This window comes from Budorcas taxicolor, chromosome 21, assembly GCF_023091745.1.
Source record: "Budorcas taxicolor isolate Tak-1 chromosome 21, Takin1.1, whole genome shotgun sequence".
NCBI lineage: Eukaryota > Metazoa > Chordata > Mammalia > Artiodactyla > Bovidae > Budorcas > Budorcas taxicolor.
The window spans coordinates 32,466,299-32,493,044 of NC_068930.1; the positions used below are offsets into that span (position 1 = coordinate 32,466,299).

At 40.9% G+C, this 26,746-nt stretch overlaps 1 protein-coding gene across 4 annotated transcripts in view; it reads right to left on the reverse strand.

Annotated features, from left to right (window-relative positions):
• TJP1 (tight junction protein 1) overlaps nt 1-26,746 on the reverse strand; it is a 112,979-nt gene that overhangs the window by 55,652 nt on the left and 30,581 nt on the right. For all 4 annotated transcript variants that reach the window (XM_052660125.1, XM_052660124.1, XM_052660123.1 and 1 more), the window contains exons 3-4: nt 4,321-4,445; nt 3,287-3,389 (exon numbers count right to left, since the gene is read on the reverse strand). In XM_052660125.1, the coding sequence (XP_052516085.1) occupies nt 3,287-3,389; nt 4,321-4,445 (228 nt within the window). The remainder of the gene's footprint in view (nt 1-3,286; nt 3,390-4,320; nt 4,446-26,746) is intronic.

The window sequence follows — 26,746 nt, forward strand, 5'->3', positions numbered from 1 at the left end:
CCAGGAAGTCCCAACTCAGAAAATTTTGACACAAAAATTGGGGGGAAATGCTTACTTCAAAACAGCTTAGCTGAATAAAAGATTCAAATATAAAATAAAATAATGAAATTACATAGGTACCAGAATAAAACACAAGATACACACTCATAACTCTGCTAAGCACCAAACACTTAGACTTCTGTAAGCACCAAAGGCAGAGTCAAGTGAAAGTCTGACAGATATGACGGGATAAAAATGAAAACATTTCCATGATGAAACAAGGTGACAGAAAAACAAACCAAAAAATACCATACACTTACACACACTCAAAAAATAATTGGAAAAACAATGTATGCTGTATATACAACAAAAGGCTAATCACCTTAATATAGAAACACTAGTGTGACAGCATCACAATGGAAGGGCAAAGGATAGGAACAGGCAAAGAAACATCATGGGAAGTGGACACACCACATGGAAACCAAATCCACCTGTCATTTAAAAATGCTCATTTGACACAACAAGAGAAGCCACTGCAATGAGAGGCCTGCGCACCACAACCAGAGAGGAGCTTCCACTCGCCCCGACCAGGGAAAAGCCCGCGCAGCAGTGAAGATCAGGCACAGCCAGGAAAGGAGGGAAGGCTCCTCAGCTGACATACCTTCAGTCCGTCAGTCTGGCAGAGACGTCAAGGGCTGATGAAACTGCACTCTCTCAAAACCTTACTGGTTCTCTGACTGGCAAAAGAGCAACCCATGTACCTCAAGTCATTCATGCCACCTGACTCCAAAAAGCCACTCCCAAGACAAGGAACTGAATAAGCAGGTACAAAATGGCGATCCTCAACACAACTTTTAAATAATACCTGTGGGAGCTGGACACTGAAATGCCCATGAGCAAGCAGGGGAGGAAGGGTGAGGTGTGCATACACTGAGACACCACACAGCCACGCATTCACATACATACACTTGAGCGTTCACATAGCTCATCTCTGGAAAGTTTCTGCCCATTCACCTCATAATGCTTTTTTTTGTTATGTTCAGAATTTTAGTAGAAATTATACATGTTCAGTATGCTATAAACACTTTTTCTATCTTCTCTTCACATACTGTTAAACAAAATTAAGCATATTTATGGTCGTTCTATTGTCAAAGGAGTTCTAAGATTTTAATTCAATGGAAAAGAAATTTACTGAGCCTAATATCCAGGGAGGGGTCTTAGTTTATGGAAAGATATAAATTGACAACCATAAATATGTAAGAGGACAGGGAAGAGGAAGACTAGTAGATCAGAAAGCAGGAGGGAAGGAGCCAGTTACTCAGAACTGGGCAAGGGTGGGGAGCAAATATGAGATCTGAGGTTCTCGTTATGGCTGGAGGTAAACACATCCCACAATGAAAGGCCACATTCTAAGATACTATGGCTTTATCCTCAAACAGTGATGAAAAACTTGGCATCAACAGATGACATGATCCACTCTCTTTAGATGCAGAACTGAACAACTACCCTTTGGTGACTGAACAGAATTCCACCCAACCCTCTACAGCTTCTCCCTGCAGAGCAAAAATACTTGCCCAGCCTGAGTTCCACCTTCCCAAATGATGCAGACAAGCAGAGTGAGAGGAGAACTCAGGTTGCTTCGTACATGTGCTATTTCAAATACGTAACAGAAAATCATTGCTTCTTACAAATCATTGCTATGGTGACAAAGTCTGGAGTACAGATAACAATTTTCTTGGATGTATTACTGATGTGGGGCACATGTACTAAACATTCTGCATGAAAAAACAAAACAGTTCCATATTCCAGAAGAATGAAGTTGGAGCTGAAGCCCATAACTTCAGGTACAGGAGGAAAAATTCAGTTTATCTAAGGTACTCAACTGGAATATGCAGCAACTCAACCAAAGAACACTTACTCAATTTATAAAAATCAACAACTATAAACATTAGCCATTTGCTTCTGTAAACACTACAATCTCATGCTATAAAACCTGTGAAAAAACTCTACCATCAACTAGCCAGCCTGCACATGAACCACACTTTAAGACAACATCAGAGTTACAGCTATAAAAACACAAGTACAATGGAAGCTGTGAAAACACGTGCACATTAGAAGCTGCCTGTCATTTGGAATGTGGTAACTGAATACTGGGAGCACTGCTGTGAGAAAAGCAGGGACACTGCTGCAGAGTGTCCGCACCTCTGACTGGGGGTGAGGGCAGCCTCAGGAAGCCCCCTCTGGCTCTCAGCACAGCTCCCAGAGGTCATACCAAGGCAGGCCTCCTCACTCCAGCTCTCTCCTCTCTGCTGGGTCCACTGTGGTTCAGCCAGTCTGCTGCAAAGCAGAAGGGTCTCAAGGGACAGGGCAGGACAGTCTCTGCCTTCTGCCCCATACACAGCAGCCAAGGCCTCACAGAACCTCAATCAGGCATTTCAGAGTTTAGATGCAGAAGAAACAAGGCAGCGAAGTGGCTAAGGTGCTCTTCCATGTAGAAACACACATGTATATGTATATTATTTTTTTGGCCACACGCGTGCGGGCACCTAGTTCTCAGACCAGTGACTGAACCCATGTCCTGCAGTGGAAGCACAGAGTCCTTAACCACTGAACAGCCAGGAAAGTCTCTATGTAGATATAATTTTTTTAAAGTAGGATTTTAACATTAAATCCATTCTCTGTCACAACTGCCTAGTTTTAACTGTGATTTGAGGCCAGTTACTGAGAGATTACTGAACTTTCTCTCTTACTAAAAACAAGAAAAATGGGGGAAAAAAACTTCTTAAATATGAAGTAAGAGCCTAGCAAACATACGAAAAAAAACAACAAAAGTTCCCTGAACAACTCTAACAAAACAACCCTTACCACTCTCTTTCCTCAAACTGTATCACAGTAACACGGTAGCAACATTGTATGTGTTTAAGGGATGACATAAAATTTACCCATTAAACAAATCCTGTAACAGAAAAACTGTGCTATAGACTTTAAATTGATTATCTATCAAGATTCCACCTAATTTAAGTGTTTTTTTAAAAAAAGGAAATATTAAGCCATAAAGAAGTAATTATTTAACCAGGAATTCCTTCCTTCCTCTACAATCAAAAAAATCCTGGAATCTGAGCTTTGAGAAAATACACACTAGTAACAAAACATACCACCAGTATCAGAAGAGGTGCTGTATATGTAAATAACTTGAACTACTGTCCCAGATTTTAGTTTCTTAATTGGGAAGAATGAAATCAAACACTGAAAACATATCAACAGTACAGCTGGTACCTTTATAAAGTTAGAGGTAAAAAACACTTACAATTTTTGCATTTTTCCCACTTTTCCTTAGTTGCTGAACAGCAAACGCATGCTCAACATTATCCATGGAGACGCCATTAACCATTGCCACCCGGTCATTTTCCCTAAAGAAAAAAAACGATCAAAACAACATGTTAGACAAATCACACAGATAAGTTTATAAAGGTGTTTTCAAGACAGGATTTAAAAAAGATATTCCTATTATGGGCTAATTAATCTATCTTCAGATCAATAATTATAAAAATGTACAACTATTTTCTTTCAGATCGCCCACAAGAAATGTTTAGCAAGTAACTAACCACAGGTCATTTATTATTTACCTATTAATACAAAGGTTCTTGAAAGGATTGAACAAGTACACTGCTGTTATTGGTCAGTGGCCAAGTCATGTCCAACTCTTTGCAATCCACTGGACTATAGCACGCCAGGCTCCTCTGTCCATGGGATTTCCCAGGCAAGAATACTAGAGTGGGTTGCCATTCCCATCTCCAGGGGATCTTCCTGACTCACGGATCGAACCTGGGTCTCCTGCATTTGCAGGCCGAATCTTTACCAATTGATCCACCTGTGAAACCCTGATCAGGTACTACAGCACACAAAATGACTTCTGCTGGTACAGTTACATGCATTCAATGATACTAGGTCATAAGCCTGGAAAAAGTTATTTTATCTTTAAAGATAAAGCCTTTCTCCTTCCAGTTTTCTTTCAGTCCTCCTAATCATACTCATGTTTTTGCAAGTGCATTTTTTGCCTCTCTTCAATCTTGCTAATCTCCCTGCTTAACAAGAAATGGTAAGACTCTTGGTGAGCAGCTCCTGAAGGCTAGATTCTACTCCAAACTGAGTAACAAGTTTTATTTTCAGTATCTTTACTTTTTACAGTGACCTACTTAAGGTAAGTGAAATTAGCTTTCCATTTATGACAGATAAGCATAAGCACATTTTTTAGAGCAATCACTAGCATGACGTGCTGGTGGCAGAGGGCAGGAGAGTACCTGTGACCAGGTGCCCATGAGGAGAAAGAAGCACACTTACTGCAGCTGTCCTTCCGCAGGACCCCCCTTCAGCACATCTGAAATCACGATGGAGGTTTCCCCGCTCTGGAAATGTGGATTATCTCTTCCACCAGATATTGCAATTCCAAACCCAAATCCAGGAGCCTGAAGTAACAATGAGAGTAAAATGTCATGATCAGGTCATCCTCTACAATCAGTCCTACACAAAACACTCCTCGCTTGTCCAGACAGGCATGAGGATGAGAGATCCTGGTATGGGAACACAGCTCTAATGAATGTAATGCTGGGTGGAACAGAAAACTGCCAACCACATCAATGTTAAGAACTACAACACACTTAAAAATTCTCAAGACTGAAATTCTCAGTTCCTTTTTGCTTAACGAAAGGTTTCTTGAGGGAACTAGCAGTGCCCCAGTATGATCACCACAAATACTGGCAAACAATTCACAGAATGACATATAATAAGCATATACATCAGAAGCTATTTTATATAATAAAATATCAGTAGCTGTGAAAATCAATTTCCTTCACTTACGCTAAGAATCTCTATTGAAGTAATACACTACAATGTCTTTGTACACTGTATTCAACAGAAAGTCCATTAACCATATCAAGCAAGTTTAATTACTTATATTTCTGATTAAAGAAAATTATAATGAATTAATAACTTCTAAATAAGCTGAAAAGCTTTACCTTAATGACTAAAGATGGTCCAGCACAGAGAAAAGTCAAAATAGTTCCAAGTTATTTAAAAACTGCCTAATTTCCAAGAAAGCCACACAAAGGAAATAAGGGAAGTACTCAGAGTCGTCTAAGCAAACACCCAACATTTTCCTAGGGCTCCAGAATCAGTGAGTCAGGGGCCACGTGTTCACATAATATCCTTCTGTGCCCCACAAGCCAGTCCACGAGAAGACCATGTCCACCAGAGAGGGGTCCATCATGACCTCTCCTTGCACCCCGGAGTCTACCAAAACAGCCGAGGAGGAGGAAGGGGAAAACTTCTGCAAAAAGAATAAACACCAGCAATTCCACTCCTAGGTATACTCCCAAGAGAAATGAAAATCCGTGCATGCAGACAAATGCACACCCCCACACAGCAACATCTGTAACAGCCAGAAAGGGAACCAACCCAAATGTCCATCAACTGATGGATATGGTCTATCCATAAAGTGAACTCTTATCTGCAACAGAAAGGACCATAGTGGTGGTATGTGCTACAAGATGGGGAACCTGGAAAACAATGCTATCTAAAGGAAGCCAACTACAAAAGACCACACACACAGACAATTCCTCTTATAAGAGATTTTCAGAAATGACCAACACGTATAAGACACAGCAGACTGGTGATTTGCTGAGGGCCAGGGTGGAAGAGAGGGATGGAGAGATGGGGGAGGAGTGGCTAATGAGTACATCATTTCTTTTCAGGGTAATGAAATGCTTAAATAAAGGGACTGGTGATGGTCCCACAGCTCTGTAACTAAACTAAAAAGTCACTAAGTATACCTTTTAAAGGGTGAATTGTACAGTATGTGAATTACATTGCTAAAGCTACTGCCCTCCCCCTACCTCCAAAAAAGGCTAATGAGAAAAACAAACAGAAAAACATCTGGGTGGCCAAAGTAAAGGCAACTGCCTGAATCTATGTCTCCAAAATAATACAAAGCAAATCACTACGCAAAACCATACCTTTGATATAATTCAGAAAAAGAGAATATCCAAATTTCAAAACAGCTAGACACAGGGCTCAAATTTCAAAAATAAATAAAATAGGAAATGATTAGAAAGAAAGCAACTATTAGCACACAATTAGAAAACATAAGAGACTACAGAACAAATTCAAATAAATGGGATAACTTAGATAATGGAAAATTTTGTAAGGAAATATAGATTACTGAAACTGACTCTATTAGAAATCAAGTTTAAACAGCCCAGTTTCTGGAGAGCAAACAGAGATCGTTAGGAGGGAATTATCTCACAAAAAATACCAGGCACAGATATTTCACAGGGGAATTCCACCAAAACATCGATGTCCAGAGAGCCTTGGTACTCCATGAGTCATTCCAGGGCATTCTACCATTAAAGGGAGATTTCCGAACTCTTCTCAAGAAGCAACTGTAACACTGACATCTAAATGTGATAGTGACTCCCCATGACCAGGACAGAGCCTCCTCCAAACAGTACAGCCTAACACCATTTTTAAAGGCCTATATCACACAAATATACTATGAAAAGGTGGTTTATTTCAAAAACTGGTGTATTAGGAAAGCCATTATATAAGAGTTCTATACTAGTAAAACTAAGGGGGGTGGGGCGGAAATTCAGAGATTAAATTCATAGACCCTGAAAAGGCCTTTGACAAAATCCAACATTCACGACCAAGGGGTCGGGCGTGGGGTGGCGAATCAAGAAGACACTTTCAATCTATTTTAATATTTTTTCCCCACACACATTATTTGAAAAGGAGAGGAGTTACTTAGCTCAGTCGTGTCCGACTCTTTGCGACCCCATGAATCGCAGCATGCCAGGCCTCCCTGTCCATCACCAACTCCCGGAGTTCACTCAGACTCACGTCCATCAAGTCCGTGATGCCATCCAGCCATCTCATCCTCTGTCGTCCCCTTCTCCTCCTACCCCCAATCCCTCCCAGCATCAGTCTTTTCCAATGAGTCAACTCTTCACATGAGGTGGCCAAAGTACTGGAGCTTCAGCTTCAGCATCATTCCTTCCAAAGAAATCTCAGGGCTGATCTCCTTCAGAATGGACTGATGTTACTTTAGAAAGTCTTTAAGGTAATGATGGATATTCACATTTCATTTTATATCGATGACAGTTTCTTAATAGGAGGGTGTAGTGTACAATCTGAAACTGACAGACGACCTTCTGTATTTGTTGTTACACGAACACCCGTCCACTGATCCATTCTTGAATGGATATGTTATCCATTGTGATTTTATAATAACATGAAAGTGAAAGTCATTTACTTGTGTCTGACTCTCTGCAAACCCATGGACTATACAGTCCATGGAATTCTCCAGGCCAGAATACTGGAGTGGGTAGCCTTTCCCTTCTCCAGGGGATCTTCCCAACCCAGGGATCGAACCCAGGTCTCCAGCATTGCAGGTGGATTTTTTACCAGCTGAGCCACAAGGGAAGACCAAGAATACTGGAGTGGGTAGCCTAGCACTTCTCCATCTTCCCAACCCAGGAATCAAACCAGGGTCTCCTGAATTGCAGGTGGATTCTTTACCAACTGAGCTATCAGGGAAGCCCTATAATAGATGTCTTTAGTCATTTGGAAAATACTTCAAATGATGACACATTTCACCACACATTTCACCACTATATAACATTTTTTAAGTTACGCTTTAATAAATATCACCACCGATGCAATCACAGTCTTTAAGTACTGCAAAGTATTGAGCTCATCTCATGGTGGCAGATAATCCAAAGTATAACAGAACATTTTGTTGAGGAGGCTACAGCAAAAGAGGCCCCACTGCCAATGGGCATGCAAAGTGCTGCAGCTCTGTGGGGAGGAACCTGGCAATCCTAACAAAGTCACAAACTGTTTACTCACAACAGTAAGAAAACATGCATGTGCACAGTCATTCACTGCAGACTGTTACCTGCAAATACTGGAAAAAACTAATGCCCAAGGGTGACCTCCAGGGCAGGGTGGGGAGGGGTGTGTTCAGTTCAGTTCAGTTCCATTTGCAACCCCATGGACTGCAGCACGCCAGGCCTCCCTGTCCATCACCAACTCCCGGAGTTTACTCAAACTCATGTCCATTAAGTTGGTGGTGTCATCCAACCATCTCAATCCTCTGTCGTCCCCTTCTCCTCCCGCCTTCAATCTTTCCTAGCATCAGGATCTTTTCCAATGAGTTACTTCTTCACATCAGGTGGCCAAAGTATTGGAATTTCAGCTTCAGCATCAGTCCTTCTAATGAATATTCAGGACTGATTTCCTTTAGGATGGACTGGCTGGATCTCTTGACCATTCAAAGGACTCCCAAGAGTCTTCTCCAACACCACAGTTCAAAAGCATCAATTCTTCAGCGCTCAGCTTTCTTTAGTCCAACTCTCACATCCATACATGACCACTAAAAAAACCAGCCTTGACTAGACAGACCTTTGTTGGCAAAGTAATGTCTCTGTTTTTTAATGTGCTGTCTAGGTTGGTCAAAACTTTCCTTCCAAGGAGTAAGCGTCTTTTAATTTCATGGCTCTAATCACCATCTGCAGTGATTCTGGAGCCCAGAAAAATACAGCCAACCACTGTTTCTACTGTTTCCCCATCTATTTGCCATGAAGCAATGGGACCAGATGCCATGATCTAAGTTTTCTGAATGTTGAGCTTTAAGCCAACTTTTTTACTCTCCTCTTTCACTTTCATTAAGAGGCTCTTTAGTTCTTCTTCACTTCTGCCATAAGGATGGTGTCATCTGCATATCTGAGGTTACTGATATTTCTCCTGGCAATCTTGAGGGATGTGTTATTCTTTGGCTCTTTTTCCTCCTTGGGAAGAAGCTAGGACTAATCTTCTATTCTGTATGCTTTAATGCTTACATTTATAATTCATTTAAAAATTTGATAATTCATTTAAAAATTTAAAATGTAACACAAAAATATTAAAGAAATGCCCCAAATGAAAATGTCAGGAACTCTTATGGAGAGGAGAGATGAGTAGCTATTTCTGAGGATTTGCTTGTGAACAGTGAGTGTAGTTCTGACTGCAGGAGACAGGGCCTCAAAGCCAGCCAACCGCACACTGCAGGGCGTCATCCTCCTGCGTCAGCACTCCGTACGCTACCTTCATGACTACCCAGGAGGTCTTTGATGCTGAGCCCTGGCTACAGATGAGACCCACCTGGGATCAGTGTCAAAAGTGCTTGACAATTTCCAGCTCCTCAACTGATACAAATTAAATAATACTAGATGGAGGGCGATGGCAGGTATTCTTCTAAAAATTTCGTATCATGCAAAATGTCAGGCTGGATGATTCCCCAGCTGGAATCAAGATTGCTGGGAGAAATATCAACAACTTCAGATATGAAGATAAAACCACTCTAATGACAGAAAGCGGAGAAGGCAATGGCACCCCACTCCAGTACTCCTGCCTGGAAAATCCCATGGATGGAGGAGCCTGGTGGGCTACAGTCCATGGGATCACTAAGAGTCGGACACAACTGAGCAACTTCACTTTCACTTTTCACTTTCATGCACTGGAGAAGGAAATGGCAACCCACTCCAGTGTTCTTGCCTGGAGAATCCCAGGGACGGGGGACCCTGGTGGGCTGCCGTCTCTGGGGTTGCACAGAGTCAGACACGACTGAAGCGACTTAGCAGCAGCAGCAATGACAGAAAGTGAAGAGGAAATAAAAAGCCTCTTGATGAAGGTGAGAGAGTGAAAAATCTGGCTTAAAACTCAACATTCAAAAAACTAAGATCATGGCATCTGGTCCCAACACTTCACAGCAAACAGATAGGGGAAAAGTGGAAATAGTGACAGATTTTATATTCTTGGACTCCAAAATCACTGCGGACGGTGACTGCAGCCACAAAATTAAAAGACGCCTGCTCTTTGGAAGGAAAGTCATGACAAACCTAGACATATTAAAAAGCAGAGACATCACATTCCTGACAAAATTCCACACAGTCAAAGCCATGGTTTTTCCAGTAGTCATGTATGGATGTGAGAGGTGGATCATAAAGAAGCTGAGCACCAAAGAATAGATGCTTTCAAACTGTGGTGCTGGAGAAGACTCTGAGAGTCCCTTGGACTATAAGGAGATCAAACCAGTCAATCCTAAAGGAAATCAACCCTGAACATTCACTGGAAGGACTGATGCTGAAGCTCCAATCCTTTGGCCACCTAATTCGAAGAGCCAACTCATTGGAAAAGACCTTGATGCTGGGAAAGATTGAGGGTAGCAGGAGGAGAAGGTAATGACAGAGGATAGATGGTTGGATGCCATCACTGACTCAACGGATATGAGTTTGAGCAAACTTGGAAATACTGAAGGACAGGGAAGCCTGGCGTTCTAAAAGCAACAAAGTGATTCTAACGGGCAGTCAGGGCTAAAAATCTCTGTCTTAAACACTGTGAACATCAGACGTGAGTGACCGTCACAACTCCACAAGGCTCAGTGACCCCCACACTCCCTCCCTCCCAGGGAAGGCCCCCTCTGAAACCTGTGTAGACTGACACTGTCACCACCGTTTCATCTGGCCTCTCCTCCATTGCACCAGTCTACTCTCTACTGGGCTGCAAGGATTATTATTCTAGAGCAAATCTGCCATTGCTGTTCCATTACCCTCCACACTGGCAGTATCCTGAAAGGCATGGCCAACGCGCTTCCCAGCACTGGTCCTGGCTCTGACACTCGTCACCAGTGCTCCCACTTCAGCAGTCCACGCACATCAAGCTCAGCTTTCACATCTTCTCTGCTTGGGATTCCTATGGCTCCTCACCCTTCGACATTCAGGTTCACTGCTGTCTCCTTCCTAAAACCATCCCAGCCCTCCACGGGTAGCAGTCCTGTCTTGTACGCTCCCTGAGCACCCACGCCCAGTGCAACCCCACACCAGCACAGCAAGTAGCCTGGATGTCAAAGCTCCACTTGGGAGGGAGCTACACATGCTTCTACAGTCCCAGCTAAGCCCAACCCTGCACCGGTCTAACACAAAGTGGCTGAACAACATTAGTGCATTAGTGCACTGTAAGTATCTGACTGACTATTCAATTTAGCTCCATTTCCCTTTACAGAGTTGTCTCTTTTCAACTTGCACATATTTGAGCACTAAATAATCATTAGCAGCCATAGTAGTTCCAAGGATTCAGAATTTTCTGCATCTCCAAATAAAATCAAGCAGGGCAACTATACAACAAAAACCCACATTCACAACAAAACCAGGTAACCAATACACCCCATTGAGGACTCAGGTGGAGATGAGCAACACCTGTTAGACTTGCGTGCTCCCAACTTGAGAAGAGAGCCACAGGCAGCTGACATCCCCAAAACCGGAGGAATCCCCAAATAACTGACATAATAGCAGCTGAAATCAGTCATCAATGAGAGCAGGAGCCTGCAGAGAGCCTGAATGGTGGGAGCGGTGTCACCCCAGGATTTCTCCACACGGACCAGCCAGGCCCTGTGAAGACTGCGGGTTCAGACTCCCAGGGACAGGAGAACACAGCATACAAGGTACAGAGGGCACAGGCCTAGAAAGCGTCCGAAAATAGCAGCTATGTTTCTTGAGCACAAGCATACACATACAAGAAGACCAAGCCAATTTCTAAAAGCTCAAGAAGGCTAATTTCCCATAAAAATGAACAAAAAAGGGATTATGATAAAACCCCCAACAAAACTGCTATAGAAGATGGTGAGCAGCAGAATATCCCTAAGGAAAATGAAAGCATGGCAAAAAGAGTGCTTGAAAGAAAGAAAAATAAAGGATCAAAACTGCGACTTTTATGAAACAAGTGAAAAGACATAAAGAAAACTTACAGGACGTAACAATACAAACAAGAATTTTAAAAACTAAAAAATGAGGCTGACAGAATTCATGCTAATTAGAAAATTTTAAAAGCAATTTTATATAGGGACACAAATAAATATACTACCATGAAAGAAACAAAGTAAAAGAGAGACATTATTTCTAAAACAGAAATGATTCAGTGACTTTTTTTAAAAAAGGATTTGAGAGGAAATGACAAATAATGAAGACAGGCAAAAGAGATAGAACATATATAAAAGGAGTTCCCAAAGAACAAAACCAAAATAAAAGAAAAAATAAAACAGTAAAACTAGAATTAAATAATATTTCCTTTCCTATATAGATTATATACATAGATAAAAAACTGTACATACTCAAAGGACACAAATCCCTGTAGATATTTGAGAATACCAATTCAGAGGAAGCACCAAAATATATTCAAGTAAACTGACTAGATTTTCAGGAAGAAGACTCATTTGTACTTAGGCAAAATTTTAAAAGAAATAAAAACCAGATTATTATCACATTAGGGTAGTGACCCATTATGTCAAAAATACTCAAGGGAAACAGTGAGTTACGGGGTTTTATGTCCAGTAAAGCTAATCTTCAAGTATAAAAGGGCAGAGATAAGCTACTAAACATAAGAAAACCTTAGGGAATATCAGTTTTCATGATCCTTTCCTAATAGAAAATAACGTTCTGACAATCAAAATGACAAGCATCCCATGAAAAGGACTGGTGATAAATATACACCTACTTACAATACTAAGATTAAATGAGGATTAAAGGATGAAAGGGTTAAATTGTATAATAACTATATGATCAAGACAGTTGTAAAACCATTTCTTTAAATGGGGAGAAGAACAGTATGAGCATTTGCTAAAAAAACTTTTAATACTGTTTCCAGTAATCAAAACTGACAGTAGTGTAATTATTATTATCCCAAGGCAATTGTATACTCTGTATTGGATTTACAAAAAGACTAGCATGGTGCTTTTCAGAGGGATTTTCAAAAGAAATGGAAAATAATCCACTTTTCTCATATATGTTAACCATAAAAAAATTTAGATGCATCAAAATGTAGTTGATTTTCATATTTTTGCATGAGAAAATGTCCAAGATAATGATATTTTTATTATGGTGATGGGAGAACTGGTTTAAAACAGTATAATATGATCTCATTTATTTGTATGCACACACACACACATACATGGCTATAGTTTTTAGATGAATTAAAAGCATCAGAAGAATTTTATTTCCATCTTATTTCATTCTTTCAAGACCACAGGCAGCCACAAGCAACACTAACCTGTACTTCTACCTTTGCCTGGTAGTGAAACTAACCTGATGGTAAACAGGAGACCTACAATCTGTTCAGTTACTTTCCAATTTCACTGGACATGCCCACTCCATTATAACTGCTTCTGCAGAGAGTAGTTACAACAGGGGCCATATGGCCAACAAAGTTGAAACTATTTACTGTCTGACCTTTTGTATCAAGAGGAATGATTTGCCCACTCATCTGCTGAAATCTGTCTTATTTTTTAGTCAAAGGATAATTGCTTTATAGAATTTTGTTGCTTTCTGTCAAACTTCAACTTGAATCAGCTATAGATGTACGTATCACCCTTCCCTCTTGAACCTCCCTCCCAATCCCACCCCTCTAGGTTGATACTGGAACACCTGTTTCAGTTCCCCACTGGCTATCTATTTTACATATGGTAATATAAGTTTCCATGTTACTCTCTCCATACATCTCACTCTCTCCTCCCGTCTAAGTATTTCTTGATCCCTTAAAAGACTTCTTAAAAGGGGGGAAAGAGTCCTGAAAATTCCTGGCTGCCGAAATAGAACTGCACAGTATGAACACACTCTCCTCCAAAGACTCTTCTGTCTCCTTCAAAAAATGCTCAACTTTTGCAAGATTCTTCTTGCCTTTTTTCCCTCCTGTTTTTATGCCAGATTTCTACAACTACATTTCTACATTTATTCTAAAACTTAATGTTAATTTTTCTCACCTTACACACAGTTTACTTCTACAGTTTCTGTCATTTGCCTCCTCTTCCCTTCTTCTTCCAATCTACCATCAACAGTCCATGGAAACTGTTCCAGTTATATGTTTTCACAGTGAACATGGGGTCAAAAAATTTTTGGACTAAATGGATCCTTGGCAATCATTTGCTCAAGCTCCTTTTCACCACTGAATTCAGAAAGCCTGGAGTCCTCTAGTCACTTCATTAGCCGATAAGTAGACCACACGTAGGGTCTCTGTGGCTTTGGTGAGGAGATGAGGATTTTCTCAACTCTGATACGCTCCAGTTCTGTGAGATCTCAAGAAGTCTGAAAGACCAGTTCAAAATTAGTGGTGAGCCCAGATTAGGTCAGAAGTCTCAAGACCCCTCACAGCTTTTCCACTGGAGCTCGGTAGTTACCAAAACGTTTAAACCTCTACGACTGTCAAATTCGTCGTTTTCGACTTCTGCATCCTTCATCAGACGCCTGGCTACTCTGTGTCCCCACTGACTCTTACACTGAGACTCTCACTCCTGGAGATCCGGTTGAACATTACAGCTTTCATTTTTATTCCTATTCCACTTTCCTATTTCCAGCTTCCTACAGGACACCTCCAGAATACCCACTTAGGGAATACCAGACCACCTTATCTGCCTCCTGAGAAATCTGTATGCAACTCAAGAAGCCAACAGTTAGAACCAGACAAGGAACAAGGAACTGGTTCCAAACAAGGAAAGGAGTACGTCAAAGCTGTATATTGTTACCCTGCCTTATTTAAATTTTATGCAGAGCACATCACGCAAAATGCCAGGCTGGAGGAAGCATGAGCTGGAATCAAGATTGCCGGGAGAAATATCAATAACCTCAGATATGCAGACGACACCACCCTTATGGCAAAAACCAAAGAAAAACTGAAGAGCCTCTTGACAAAAATGAAAGTGGATAGAGAAAAGCTGGCTTAAAACTCAACATTCAGAAAACTAAGATCATGGCATCCGGTCCCATCACTTCATGGCCAGTAGATTGAGAAACAATGGAAATAGTGACAGACTTTATTTTGTTGGCTCCAAAAATCACTGCAGATGGTGACTGCAGCCATGAAATTAATAAGACGCTTGCTTCTTGGAAGAAAAGCTGAGTTCAGTTCAGGCACTCAGTCGTGTCCGACTCCCTGTGACCCCATGAACCGCAGCACGCCAAGCCTCCCTGTCCATCACCAAATCCCAAACTCATGTCCATTGAGTAGATCATGCCATCCAACCATCTCATCCTCTGTCATCCCCTTCTCCTCCTGCCCTCAATCTTTCCCAGCATCAGGGTCTTTTCCAATGAGTCAGCTCTTCACATCAGGTGGCCAAATACTGGAGTTTCAGCTTCAACATAAGTCCTTCCGATGAACACCCAGGCCTGATCTCCTTTAGAATGGACTGCTTGGATCCCCTTGCAGTCCAAGGGACTCTCAAGAGTCTTCTCCAACACCACAGTTCAAAAGCATCAATTCTTTGGCGCTCAGCTTTCTTTAGAGTCCAACTCTCACATCCATACATGACTACTTAGAAAAACCATAGCCTTGACTAGACACACCTTTGTAATGTCTGTCTAGTAATGTCTCTGCTTTTTAAAATGTTGTCTAGCTTGGTCATGACTTTTCTTCCAAGGAGTGACCGTCTTTTAATTCCATGGCTGTAATCACCATCTGCAGTGATTTTGGAGCCCAAAAAATAAAGTCAGCCACTGTTCCTCCATCTATTTCCCATGAAGTGATGGGACCGGATGCCATGATCTTCGTTTTCTGAATGTTGAGCTTTAAGCCAACTTTTTCACTCTCCTCTTTCACTTTCATCAAGAGGCTCGTTAGTTCTTCTTCACTTTCTGCCATAAGGGTGGTGTCATCTGCATATCTGAGGCCATTGATATTTCTCCCAGCAATCTTGATTCCAGCTTGTGCTTCTTCCAGTCCAGCGTATCTCATGATGTACTCTGCACAGAAGTTAAATAAGCAGGGTGACAATATACGTACTCCTTTTTCCTATTTGGAACCAGTCTGTTGTTCCATGTCCAGTTCTAACTGCTGCTTCCTGACCTGCATATAGGTTTCTCAAGAGGCAGGTCAGGTGGTCTGGTATTCCCACCTCTTTCAGAATTTTCCACAGTTTATTGTGATCCACACAGTCAAAGGCTTTGGCATAGTCAATAAAGCAGAAATAGATGTTTTTCTGGAACTCTCTTGCTTTTTCCATGATCCAGCAGATGTTGGCAATTTGATCTCTGGTTCCTCTGCCTTTTCTAAAACCAGTTTGAACATCTGGAAGTTCACGTATTGCTGAAGCCTGGCTTGGAGAATTTTGAGCATTACTTCACTAGCGTGTGAGATGAGCAAACTAGACAGCATATTAAAAAGCAGAGACTTTGACAACAAAGGTCAGTCTAGTCAAAGCTACCGTTTTTCCAGTAGTCATGTATGATCTGAGAGTTGGACCATAAAGAAAGCTGAGCACTGAAGAATTGATGCTTTTGAACTGTGGTATTGGAAAAGACTTAATAAGAGTCTCTTGGAAGAAAAGTTATGACCAACCTAGATAGCATATTCAAAAGCAGAGACATTACTTTGCCAACAAAGGTCTGTCTAGTCAAGGCTATGGTTTTTCCAGTAGTCATGTATGGATGTGAGAGTTGGACTGTGAAGAAAGCTGAGTGCCGAAGAATTGACGCTTTTGAACTGTGGTGTTGGAGAAGACTCTTGAGAGTTCCTTGGACTGCAAGGAGATCCAACCAGTCCATTCTGAAGGAGATCAGCCCTGGGATTTCTTTGGAGGGAATGATGCTGAAGCTGAAACTCCAGTACTTTGGCCACCTCATGTGAAGAGTTGACTCACTGGAAAAGACTCTGACGCCGGGAGGGATTGGGGGCAGGAGAAGGGGACGACCGAGGATGAGATGGCTGGATGGCATCACGGACTCGATGGACGTGAGTCTGAGTGAACTCCAGAGAGTTGGTGATGGACAGGGAGGCCTGGCGTGCTGCCATTCATGGGGTCACAAAGAGTCGGACACGACTGAGTAACTGAACTGAACTGGACCACAAGGAGATCAAACCAGTCAATCGTAAAAGAATCAGTTCTGAATATTCATCAGAAGAACTGATGCTGAGGCTGAAGCTCCAATACTTTGGCCACCTGATGTGAAGAACTGACTCACTGGAAAAGACCCTGATGCTGTCAATGACTGAAGGCAGGAGAAGGGGGTGACAGAAGATGAGATGGTTGGATGGCATCACTGACTCGATGGACGTGAGTCTGAGTAAGCTCCGGGAGTTGGTGATGGACAGGGAAGCCTGGTGTGCTTTAGTCCATGGAGTCACACAGAGTCGGACATGAGTGACTGACTGAACTGAACAGGACACCTCAACTCCTCCAAAACTGTCCTTTTCTCCACAAAACTGAACTTACCACCAATGTTCTCCAAAAAAAAAAAAAAAAAAAAAGCCAAACTTTGGCCCCTTTCTTATCAATGTTACTACTTTTTATTTGACTCACTTTATTAAAAAAACATTTAGTTTATGTAATAGAACTACAATAGTTTTGAATTTTAGGTATTATAGTCTATAAATATTCCTTATATTTAAAGTTAAATTTTACATGTAAGTGAGAAGAGCTTATGCTGTGTCCAGAGACCTGCAGTCAAGATGCTCCTCTTTGAGACCATTTCCCTAGACCTTTCTGAGACTTAGTTTATTCCATGTGGTTACTGACACCTGTCACAACGCTGGGAAAGATTGGGGGCAGCAGAGGATTAGATGGTTGAATGGCATCACTGACTCAACGGACATGAAACTGAGCAAACTCTGGGAGATAGCGAAGGACAGGGAAGCTTGTCATGCTGCAGTTCAAGGGCTCGTGAAGAGTCAGACATGAGTCAGTGACTGAACACCACCACAGAGAATTAAATAATGGCTCTGAAACGTTCATAATGCACTCTATAAATATACACAATGGCATCCAACCAGACAAAACAAGCCTAGCTTAGCTTATATCCTCACCTAAGTGTAAATGCTTACTTCTACCATCACACACTTGTTGGAAACTACTCAACAAACATGCAGAATTCCACTCTCCTAGCCTCTTTTCTTAGAACAGCTTTATTGACATATAAATTCATGTCACAGCTCGTATCAGTACTTCGTTTCTTCTTCAGCAATATTCCATTGTGCAGGTATAAAACACGTTGCTTATTTATCATCAGTGAATGGGCATGTGGGCTATTTGTAGTTTCAGGCTACTGTGAATAATGTTGCTATGAACACGGATGTTTAAGCTATTGCGTTGGTATCAGTCTTCATTTCTCTTGGGTATATATATGCCTAGGAGTAGAGCTACTGGTCACATGAAATTCTATGTTGACCTCTTGAATACCTTACTTTACCAAAGTTGGCTCCACCAGCCAACATCCAATCTTCATCAATACTTTTTTACTGTCTGCTTCTGTGATCACAGTCATTCCAGAGGGTGCCACTCTCACTTTTGACATAGTTCCCTGATGGTCAATGGCACTGAGCACCTTTTCATATGTTTACTGAATAGTTCTGTATCTCCTTTGGAGAAATGTCTTATTAAAATTCTTCAGTCCATTTAAAAAACTGAATTGTCTTTTTACTTCCGATTCTGTATTCTGGATACAACTCCCTTCTCATGCATCCTTTGTGCTCAATTGCTCACTCATGTCCGACTCTTTGCGATCCCATGGACTGCAGCCTTCCAGGGTCCTCTGTCCATGGAATTCTCCAGGCAAGAATACTGGAGCGGGTTGCCATTTTCTCTTCCAGAGGATCTTCCCAACCCAGGGATCAAACCTGCATCTCCCTTGTCTTTCTGTATTGCAGGCAGATTCTTTACTGCTGAGCCACCAGGGAAGTCCCTATCAGATATCCGATTTGCAAATATTTTCTTTCTCCCATCCTATGGGTTATCCCTTCACTTTCTTACTGAAAGTTTCTTGGTTTCCTTTGAAACACAAAAAATTTTAATTTTGATGCAGCCTCATTTTATCTGTTTACTCTTTAATTGCTTGTATTTTCAACATCTTGTCTAAGACATCACTGCCTAACCTGAGGTCATAAAGATTTATTTCTATGTTTCCTTCTAACTTACATTTAGGTTTTGAGCACATAGGTTAATTATGTTCTCGGTGTGAAATCGGAGTCAAAATTCACTAGTTTTCATGTGGTCAACCAGTTATCCCAGTACCATTAGTTAGGACTATTCCTTTTTTTCATTGAATTATCCCGGCCCCTGTTCCAAGGTTATTTATTCAACTACCTCTCTATTTGAAACTTACCTGCTTGACCTTGTATTATCTATCTCTTAACTAGATTCCTTGCTTTCAACATACTTTTCCCATTTAATTTTTTTAGTTTTAGGTGTACAACATACTGCTTAAAAATTTTTTTTACTCACAGAGTTGATTATTTTATAAATAGTAGTCTTATCTCCTAACCCCTCTACTCCTATCTTGAACGTCCCGTTTCCTCTCTTCACTGGCAATCACTAGTTTGTTCTCTATTATCTGTGTCTGTTTCTTTTTTGTTATATTCACCAGTTTTATTTTTGATTCTGCATAGCATCTTTCTAATAAGTATAATACTCTAGGTCCACCCATGTTGTTGCAAATGGCCTTATTTCATTCTTCTTTATGGGTGAGGAATATTCCATACCATCTGGTGGCTCAGACAGTAAAGAATCTGCCGCCCGCAATGTGGGAGAGACCTGGTTTTGATCCCTGAGTTGGGAAAATCCCCGGGAGGAGAGCACGGCCACCCACTCCAGCATTCTTGCCTGGACAATCCCCATGAACAGAGCCTGGCAGGCTGCAGTCCATGGGGTCGCAAAGAGTCGGACACAAATGAGTGACTATGCACAGCACAATATTCCACTGTGTTTATGTACATCTTCTTTATCCATTCACCTGTTGATGAACACTTAGGTTGCTTTAATATCTTGGTTATTGTAACTAGTGCTGCTGTGAGCACTGAGGTGCACGTATCTTTACAAATTAGTCTTTGTTTTCTTCAAATATACACCCCAAAGTGGAACTGCTAGATTGTATGGTAGTTCTATTTTTGGTTTTCTGAGGAACCTCTGTACTGTTTTCCACAGAAGCTGCACTAATTTACATTCCCACCAGTGTACGAGGGTTCCCATTTCTCCACATCCTCACCAACACTTGTTATCTGTAGACTTTTTGATGATGGCCATTCTCAAGGTCCCAAGAGGTCCTGGGGCTGGTGTCAGTCCGCTGGCAGGTAGGGATGAGGTCCAGGGGACCACAGGGCTCATGCCCTATGGAAGAAGTGAAAAGAGGTTCTAGGGCTAGTACCAGTCAACTGGTGGGCAGAGGCAGGTCCTGGGGTCTCTGGCTGCAGGGAAACCAGGAACCGCTGATGAGAAGGGCTGAGACTCAAAGGGTGCTGGGCTGGTGCTTGCCCACTGGTGTGTGAAGCTGCTCACAGGACTGTGCCAATTCACAAGTGGGTGCAGCCAGGTCCCCAGGTCTCTGGCTGCAGGTCCTGGGGGTCCTGGTGCTAATGAGCTGGAAGGGTGATCCCAAAATGATCCCTGCCAGCACCAGGGGCCACAAGTTAGAATGAGCTCCCCAAAATGGGCACTGCCAGTGTCTGTATCTCCTGGGAGTCCTGTGGTGGCCTCCTGACTCTCTAGGAGGCTCTCCTAGATAAGAAGGTGGACCTGATCCAGGTTCCTTTCAAATTACTACTTATGCCTTGGGTCCTGGACAGTGTGAGACATTCTGTGCCTCTTGAAGAGTGAAGTCTCTACTTTTCACAGCACTACTGGTGTTCAAAGCCAAGGCCTGGGGTTTCTGGGAATTCGACTTCCTGGTGCAGGACCCCTGGGCTGGGCAGCCTGATGTGAAGCTCACACTCCACTCCTCAGAGAACCTCTGCAATTGTGATCATCCTCCCAATTTGCTGGTCGCCCACCTAAGGGTATGGGTCTTGACAGTGACTCCACCCCTCCTACCCATCTCATGTGGCTCCTTATCATCTTTAGTTGTAGATCTTCATATCCCCGATCTTGGTCACCAGTAACTGCTCTGTAAACAGGTGTTCATTCTGGTGTACCTACAAGACCAGGTGAGCTCACAAGGTCTTTCTTCTCTGCCATCATGGCCAAGCCTCTCTCAAAGTTCTCTCAACCCTTAAATTCTTTAGTATAGAAATATCATTTAATCTTTCACATATTAATAGTACTTTTTCAGAAAATAAAAAAGTAGAGAAACCAACTCATTCCGGAGCATTTATTCATTTCTCAAAGAACTATAAACATATGTGTTTTCTAAGGGAGAACATCTCAAAGTAAAGAAAGCCATGGGTACGTCATGGGAGGGAAGGGTGGGACACAGGGCCCCCGGATGCACTACCATCTCAAGCGACAGACCCTGCACCTGCCAATACTATAGCCATTATATACACGACTACTAAGCACCCAAAACGTGGCTATTCTTACCTGAAATGTGCTGAAATTGCACGATGTGTAATTTCGGTTTTGTAAGACTCAGTATGGAAGAGAAAAAGCAAAGTATAGTATATCAATTTTTAAATATTAATTACATGTTGAAAATGACAATATTTTGTATACAATGAATTAAATAAAGATCTATTATAAAATCAATTCACACACAGTTTACATTTTTCAACGTTAAGAATAGGAAAATTATAATTACATTATGGTTTTTATTATATTGCTACTGGGCAATGCTACTATTTTATCTCTGAAAAGCGATTGTGTTGACTATATAGGCCTCCTAGGAAATTAAGCTTCATTGGGCATAACTAAGTACACCAAGCACTAACAGGGTAATGCAAGAGGAACTGGGATAAACAACCACCTGGGGTATATATTCATCTATCACTGAGGATAAAAAAAATCCATGAGGCAAGGAATGCTGCCTATTTCTTTTCTGATAAACTTCCCAGAACTACAACAGTGCTTGGCATACAGTGGAGCTAAATTACTCAGCTTTGAAGAATGAAGAGGTTTCAGTGGTTTCTAGTATTCTCAGAAGAGAGTTTCCTCTGAAGATGCAAACAGAAGAATGAGGGAATACAGAAGCATATCATGTATTATTCTGGACAGTAAACAGCAGAAAATGGTAGCTTAATCCACAGGATTTTTATTCTTTTGAAAAAGTTATCTTCGCTTTTCACATAACTGACGTTGGATGTCAAAGAATATGGATTTGCCTTTATCTGTCAAGACACAGTGTCTATAACTCCAGGTTACTGCCAAAAGCATACAGTCTCAAATTATCTCCTTCACACTACTGTTCCAAAAGTTCACTTGGCTCACCTCTAGGAGAATGACTGTCTCATTCCTTTGTCAGTGTTTCTTAAATATGTGATGCTAGAGGCCACAGCCCTCCCTTTCAAACATGTGGTTTTAAACATACACATGAGGGGTTCCATCCCAGACCGAAAGAATCCAGATTTTGAGGAGTGGGGATGATCCAGTTACTCTTCTTTACAATAAACCTAGAGGGCTACTGCTCTCCATCAGTGGTCAGCAGACCATGGCCTGTGGGCTAAATCCAGCTAGCTGCCACTGGGTAAATAAAGCTCTTCTGGAACAGAGCGACACCCATCTGTTAACCTACTCTCCATGGTTGCTTCTGCAACCATAAAGTAGCTGTGACAGAGATGCATGGCCTGCAAGGCCTGAAGTTATTTATTAGCTGGCTCTTCACAGTAAAAGTTTGCTGACAGTGCTCTAGATAGTCCATATTTTATTCTGGATCAACTCAGAAAACCAAAGAAAAGACATCTGGAAGACAGTTCTGCAGCCTCAGAGAATGAAGTCAACTGAATTATGCTTTGGTGTTAAGTCTTACAGTGACAGGTCTATTTTTAAAAACCTTCAAAAACGCTTCCTGGAGGGATAGTTGCTGAGGATTTCCATTCTGTCCTAGTCTCTCTCTGATGAGGCCCAGAGGCACACAGCTCTGTGTTCCCAGCACAACAGTAAACGTCTTTGAAAACCAAAAAATTGTGAATTATACACACTCATCTTCTCTCCAAGTTATCTTTTAATGACATTTTTCTCGGCTGGTACCCTCCTTAAAGCAAAAGAAATCTGAAGCCCAGGAAGAGTGACAGAAAGGAATCCACACTGATCTTTCCAGACGGGAGTTTCAGACCTTTGCCTGAGGACCATCACTTCCATGAAGAGCTGGTGGGACACTTTTAAATTAACACATTCAGAAAATCAGACTCTTGTTTCTTCACCATTCAGAATCTTTTCCTACTTGGCCTAAGCCAATGAGACAGATCTGTAGAAAATAAACTAGCATTTGCCCAAAACTGAGAAAACCTGGCAGAACAGTACAAAAGCAGAAACATACTTTAGCTAATGTAAGTGTTTTATTTTATTTTACTTATTTAAAAACTAAAAAGGTATTAGGGGAAAAAAATGCAATGTGGTATGTGGTTAAATTACACCCTATGGTCTCAGATGATCTAGCTTCTACCTTAAGAAATTATAAAAAGACCAGCAACTTAAACCCAATATAAGTAGAAGAAACATTAAAATAAGAGCAGAAACCAGTGAAATACAAAGCAGAAAATTTAAAAATATCACTAAAAAGAAAAGCAGGTATTTTGAAAAATCAATAAAATTGTTTAAACCTACAGCCAGACTGACCAAAAAATGAGAAGGCACAGATTACCAATATCAAAACTGAAAATATTATAGATCCTAAGACATTAAAATAAGGGAGTGTTATAACTTTATGTCTATAAACTTGATAATTCAGATAAAAGGAACAAATACTTTGAAAGGTACAAACTACCAAAGCTACAAAAAAAAAAAAAATCTCGAAAAGCTAACGAAGAAGAAACAGATAACCTGAAGAGTCCTATACAAAATCAAAGAAAACAAATGTTTAGTTAAAAGCTTTTTCATGAAGAAAACTCCAAAACCAGACAGCTACACTCCGTCGAGAGAACTTCAGCTGCACAGTCTGCCAGGGAGCATAGCAAGGAGACAGGCAGCCTTCCTCACTCCTAAACCAGCACACACACAAGGAAAAAGTACTAGCCAATATCCTAAACCAGTACACACACGAGAAGAAAGTACTAACCAATATCCTAAATCAGTACACACACGAGAAAAAAGTACTAGCCAATAACCTAAACCAGTACACACACAAGGAGAAAGTACTAACCAGTATCATTCATGACTGCAGAAACAAGTGTCTCCAAAGAACATCAGCAAATCAATCCAGCCATATATAAAATAAGCAACACATCACAACTAGGCGGAATTCATCCTTGGAATGGAAGGCTGTTCAACTCCAAAAGGCAAGAAACTGAACATATCAACAGACTGAAAACTTTAGAGTGATAACTTTAATCAATTTAATGATAACCTCCATCAATACTTAGGAAAAAAGCATGGGCAAAAATCCAAAATCTACTCATGACTTTAAAAAAAGGGCTTTTAGCAAAGCAAGTATAAAAGAGCACTTCCTCAACCTATTAAATAGCAAAATAGAAACACAAGGCCACTTCTTTAACCTCATAAAAGGTATCTACAAAAACCTTACTGCCAACATCCACACACAAGGCTGAAAAAGATGCCTGCTCACAGTACCTATTCAACAACATCCTGGAAGTCCTAGCTAGTACAGTCAGGCAAGAAAAAGAAATGAACAGCTTATACATCTAAAAAGATGAACTAAAACTGCCTCTATTCACAAATGACTGCCCACAAAGAAAAATGCAAAAGAAATCTACCATGAAAGTTCCTAGAACTTCTAAGTTTAGAAGTTTCAAGTTCACTATTAAAATAAACAAAAATCAACTGTATTTCTACATATTAATATGCAATCAAAAACTGAAATTTAAAAACCACTGTTTACAACAGCATGAGGAAACATAAAATATGCTTGTCGAGAAATCTTAACAAAGTGTGTGTAGACTCTGTATGCTGAAAACCACAAAACAGTATTAAGGTAAATGGAGAGAGATACTACATCCATAATTTATACTGTTGAGGAATACTCAATACTGTTAAGATACCATTTCTCCCCAAATGGATCTGCAGATTCAATGCAATCCCAATGAGAATCCTAGCAGACTTTTTTGTAATTTGACAAACATTCTAAAATTTATATAGCAAGGCAAAGGAATCAGTTAAAATAATTTAAAAATAATAGTACATTTGGAAGAGTCACACTACCTGATTTCCACACTTAATATAAAGTACAATTATCAAGGCAGATATAGTAAGCAAAAGGATAGACACCAGCTCAATAGAACAGACTAGGGAAAGACCCACACATACATGGTGATGGATTTTTTTTTTAAAGATTGTTTTTGATGTGGACAACTTTTAAAGTCTTTATTGCATCTGTTACCATTCTATGTTTGGGCTTTTTGGCTGTGAGGCACGTGGGATCTTAGTTTCCCAACCAGGGATTGAACCTGCACTCTCTGCACTGGAAGGCCAAATCTCAAACACTGCACCCCCAGGAGAGTCCCAGTCATTGATTTTTGACAAAGGTAGAAAGCAATTAAATGAAGAAAGAATAACCTTTTCATAAGTGGTTGTTCAAAAAAGTGGACATCTGTATTTAAGAAAAAACAAAATCCCTTGCCCTTATTTTATAATACATACAAAATTTAATTAAAAAAAAAAAACACTTCCAGAAGAAAATAACAGGAATAATAATCGGGACCTCGGGTTTGGCAGAATTCTCAAATATCTTTCAAAACTCAGTAACAACTTCTGTGCACCAAGGGACACAGTCAACAGAATGCAAAGGTAATCCATGAAATGGAAAAAAAATTTACAAGTCATATATCTACTGATAAGGGATTAATGACCAGAATATAGAAAAACTCCTACAATTCAACAAATAAAACCCCGATTAAAAAATGGACAAAGGAACTGGGAAAAAAAGGGAACTGAACAGATGGTAAATCCTGTTATGTGTATTTTACCACAATTTAAAAAAACAGTAAGTATAAAAATTAATACGCAGAAACCTCAATTAAAATAGAGTTAGGTGGCCAGCAGGGGATGCGCTTGTGCACTGTGTTATTAGCAGAGCCCAGCAGGAATAAGACCAACTTCCTCTTCCTGCGTGCCAGGAGCTCCACTGTGACAAAATGTCACAACTCAGCCAGTGAACAACCACAATACCCTGGGCTCTCCATTCCTCTGGTGGACTCACTGTTTACTTCAGCCCTCCCAACTCCCTTTTCCCCTCCATAAAACAGTGCCCTTTTCCACCGTATGCTGGGGTCCTGCATTGTCTCATCATGGTTGCAGACCCTCAACTGCAATTCTTTGTTGATTCCCAGCAAACCCACTTTTGCCGGAGAAATAACAGTTACTCTATTTGTTTAAGGTCAGTACAAGAAAACAAACAATTTAATTAAAAACAGGCAAAATATGTGAACACATTTTACCAAAGAATACTGGAGTGGGTAGCCTACCCCTTCTCTAGCAGACCTTCCTGACCCAGGAATCGAGCTGGGCTCTCCTGCACTGCAGGCAGATTCTTTACCAACTGAGCTATCAAGGAAGCCCTAAACAAGATGGATATATAAATGACAAATAAGCACATAAACAGATATTCAACATCATTAGTCTTTAGAGAACTACAAACTAAAACCACAATGACATACCACAACACACCTATTAGAACAGATAATAAGGAGGAAAACAACACTCCAGCCCTGATACAATCAACTGTTTGTGAGGATACAAAGTAACTGGAGCTCTTATGAGCTGCTGGCTGAGATGCAGAATAGTACAGAAAGTAATACAGCTCCTTATAAAAGTTAAACATTCACTTACCATAAAACCAAAAACACTGCATTTCCAGGAATTTACCCAGAAGAAAGGAAAAGG